Here is a 2488-nt window from a genome sequence, read left to right on the forward strand (position 1 = left end):
CCCCCCAACCTTTGACCAATTTCTGAAGAATTTTTTAGGGAGACTTAGATTAGAACATTTTTAGCATTTGCCCCCCCAGACACTGATGATTTGTGTTTTGCCCCCAGAGTTTTTGGGCTAGCTCCGCCACTGACGGTGTGTGTGTGTGTGTGTGTGTGTGTGTTGTTTCTAGGATTATGATCTGTCTTTGCTGTTAAACATTGTATCCATGGGGTGTGTATAAACCGTGTTAGTTAGGATGTGTGGCGTGTGTTGTATTTAGTTAGGTTAGGTTAGGTTGTTGTGATCTGATCCTAGTAGTTAGCTTGGAGATCAATCCACACCTAAACCTAACCTAACCTCCTCTGTAATCCGTGCCTCCTCTGGCTATATTAACACGCAACGCGCCTCTGCTAATGCATGCGCTTCCAGCCTCATTTCACATGGCATACAGATCCTAGTACTTCCAATACATCTAGGTTATGTCTTCCTCCTCCTCCCTCGCCATGGCCACGCCCTCTCTCGCCTCCCTCGGTCACACCATCACGGAGAAACTTACCCGTGAAAACTTCCTGGTGTGGAAGGCGCAAGTCCTCCCGCACGTCAGGGCTACGACGATGATGGGTTACCTTGACGGCTCGATCAAGGAACCTGCTGCTGTCATCGTCACCGAGAAGGAGACCGCCAGGAAGAAGGAGACCACCTCCACACCGAACCCAAAGCATGCGATCTGGGTCACCCAAGATCAATAGGTGCTCACTTTTTTGCTTGCCTCCTTGTCCCGCGAGGTTCTGATGCAAGTTTCCAACCACACCACGGCCGCGGGTGTCTGGCAAGCCCTGTTCGAGAGCTTCTCTGCGCAGTCCGGGGGTGCGCCAGATCCAGCTCCGATCGGCGATCGAAAACGCTCACAAGAGCGACCTCTCCGCTGCTGCTTACTTCACCAAGATGAAGGGGCTAGCGGATGAGCTCGCTGCTGCAGGGAAACCCCTCGATGAAGATGATGTCGTGTCGCACATCTTGGAGGGTCTACACGAGCCCGACTACAACGGGTTCGTCAGCGCCATCTCCATGCGCGCTGTCACCGATCACCCGATCGGCCTCAGCGAACTGTTCTCGCTTCTGCTCTCTGCGGAAGCCCGGATCACTGCGCAGCACGCCGCCTACACCGCCCACCACTCCGCCAACCTCACTGCGAAAGGTGGTCGCGGTGACTACGGCGGCGGACGTGGCGGTCAGTGTGGCGGACGCGGTGGGTACAACGTCAACAACTACTTCGACAACTCGGGCAACGGTGGCGGCGGTGGTGCGCCGCGCCAACCGGGTGGTGATCGCGGTGACCGCGAGCGCTGCCAAATCTGCAAGGAGGACGGCCACGGTGTGGCGCTGCAGGAAGCGGTTTGACAAAAGCTACAACAACAAGAACACGCGCCATTCCAGCCTCGTTTCACATTTGCAACCGCTCCTTTCTGACTACAATTTCTCTGGCGGTGAGGTAGACGGGGTTCTTCTTGTGGGTTGGCTATAAGAAGATGAGGTTGAAAGACTTTGGATACCACGATGTATTCTCTTTTCTTGGTTTGAATCTTTCAGTGTATTCCTTGATGTTTGTCAGATATACCAAAAAGCCGGAATGTATTTCTTCAGATGAGAAAGCTAAGCCCTTCATTACTTTAGCCATGTATAAACTTGTGTGCTGTACAAATGACTTGTTTTTGAAAAGGACTTGCCAAACGCAAACATAAACATGAGCAGGAGGAAATTACCAAGTCACCCTTGATTATAACAATCTACCGACCAGGACTGCTGTATTGTCATTCGAAGGTCAAGTCGGGCGACGTGTCGAACTCCGGCGACCCGAGGTCGGGCAGCCCGTCAAACACGCCGGGCGGGGCGCACTTCGGCGGGTGCGCCAGCGGCTGCACCACGCCCCGGACGCTGCCGGCGGTGGTTGCCGCGTGGGCCCGGCGCGGCAGCGGCCGGAAGATGGCGGCCGGCGGGAAGCCGGTGAGCTCCTGCACCATGGCGCGGAAGTTGGACACGTCGGTCGCCACAACGGTGGTGGACGACCGGCGCGACGCCGACGCCGGGTGCTTCCTCCTGGCGCGCCGCGGCGACGGCTGCTGCTGCTGCCGCTGCGCGTCCGAGGGGACCTGGCCGGCGGCCGTCCGCGTCGCCGCCGTGTTGCATGGCTGGTACTTGGCGCTGGACTCCATGATACGCGCCGCCGCGGCCGAGCGGTCTCGCTCGCTGCAGGAGTACATCGCCGGGAGTCGTCTAGTCTAGGAATTAGGATGGCCACGCACGGCGGCACGGGCTAGCGGCGTGTGTCCGCGAACTTGCCGAGGGGGTCCGTTTGACGTGTGCATTTATATAGCAAGCCCGGCAGGAATTGACCTGAAGAATGTACAGTAGCACGACTCTTCATTTTTCTAGCACCAGCAGTTTGGCTGAGCAGTGCTGCTGAAGCTGGAACTTTTTTTTTGACTGGAACCCGCTGAATTGAGAA

At 56.4% G+C, this 2488-nt stretch overlaps 1 protein-coding gene across 1 annotated transcript; it reads right to left on the bottom strand.

Annotated features, from left to right (window-relative positions):
* Positions 1-1645: 1645 nt before the first annotated feature.
* On the bottom strand, positions 1646-2243 carry LOC119317474. The gene has a single exon (XM_037591943.1). The coding sequence runs from the start codon at positions 2241-2243 to the stop codon at positions 1794-1796; it is 450 nt and encodes a 149-aa protein (XP_037447840.1). The 3' UTR covers positions 1646-1793.
* Between the last annotated feature and the right edge of the window lie 245 nt (positions 2244-2488).

Source organism: Triticum dicoccoides, chromosome 6A (genome assembly GCF_002162155.2).
Source record: "Triticum dicoccoides isolate Atlit2015 ecotype Zavitan chromosome 6A, WEW_v2.0, whole genome shotgun sequence".
Classification (NCBI taxonomy): Eukaryota; Viridiplantae; Streptophyta; class Magnoliopsida; order Poales; family Poaceae; genus Triticum; species Triticum dicoccoides.

Excerpts from the sequence above, each read along its gene's own strand:
- LOC119317474 (XM_037591943.1), bottom strand. The coding sequence starts at position 2,243 with ATGTACTCCTGCAGCGAGCGAGACCGCTCGGCCGCGGCGGCGCGTATC.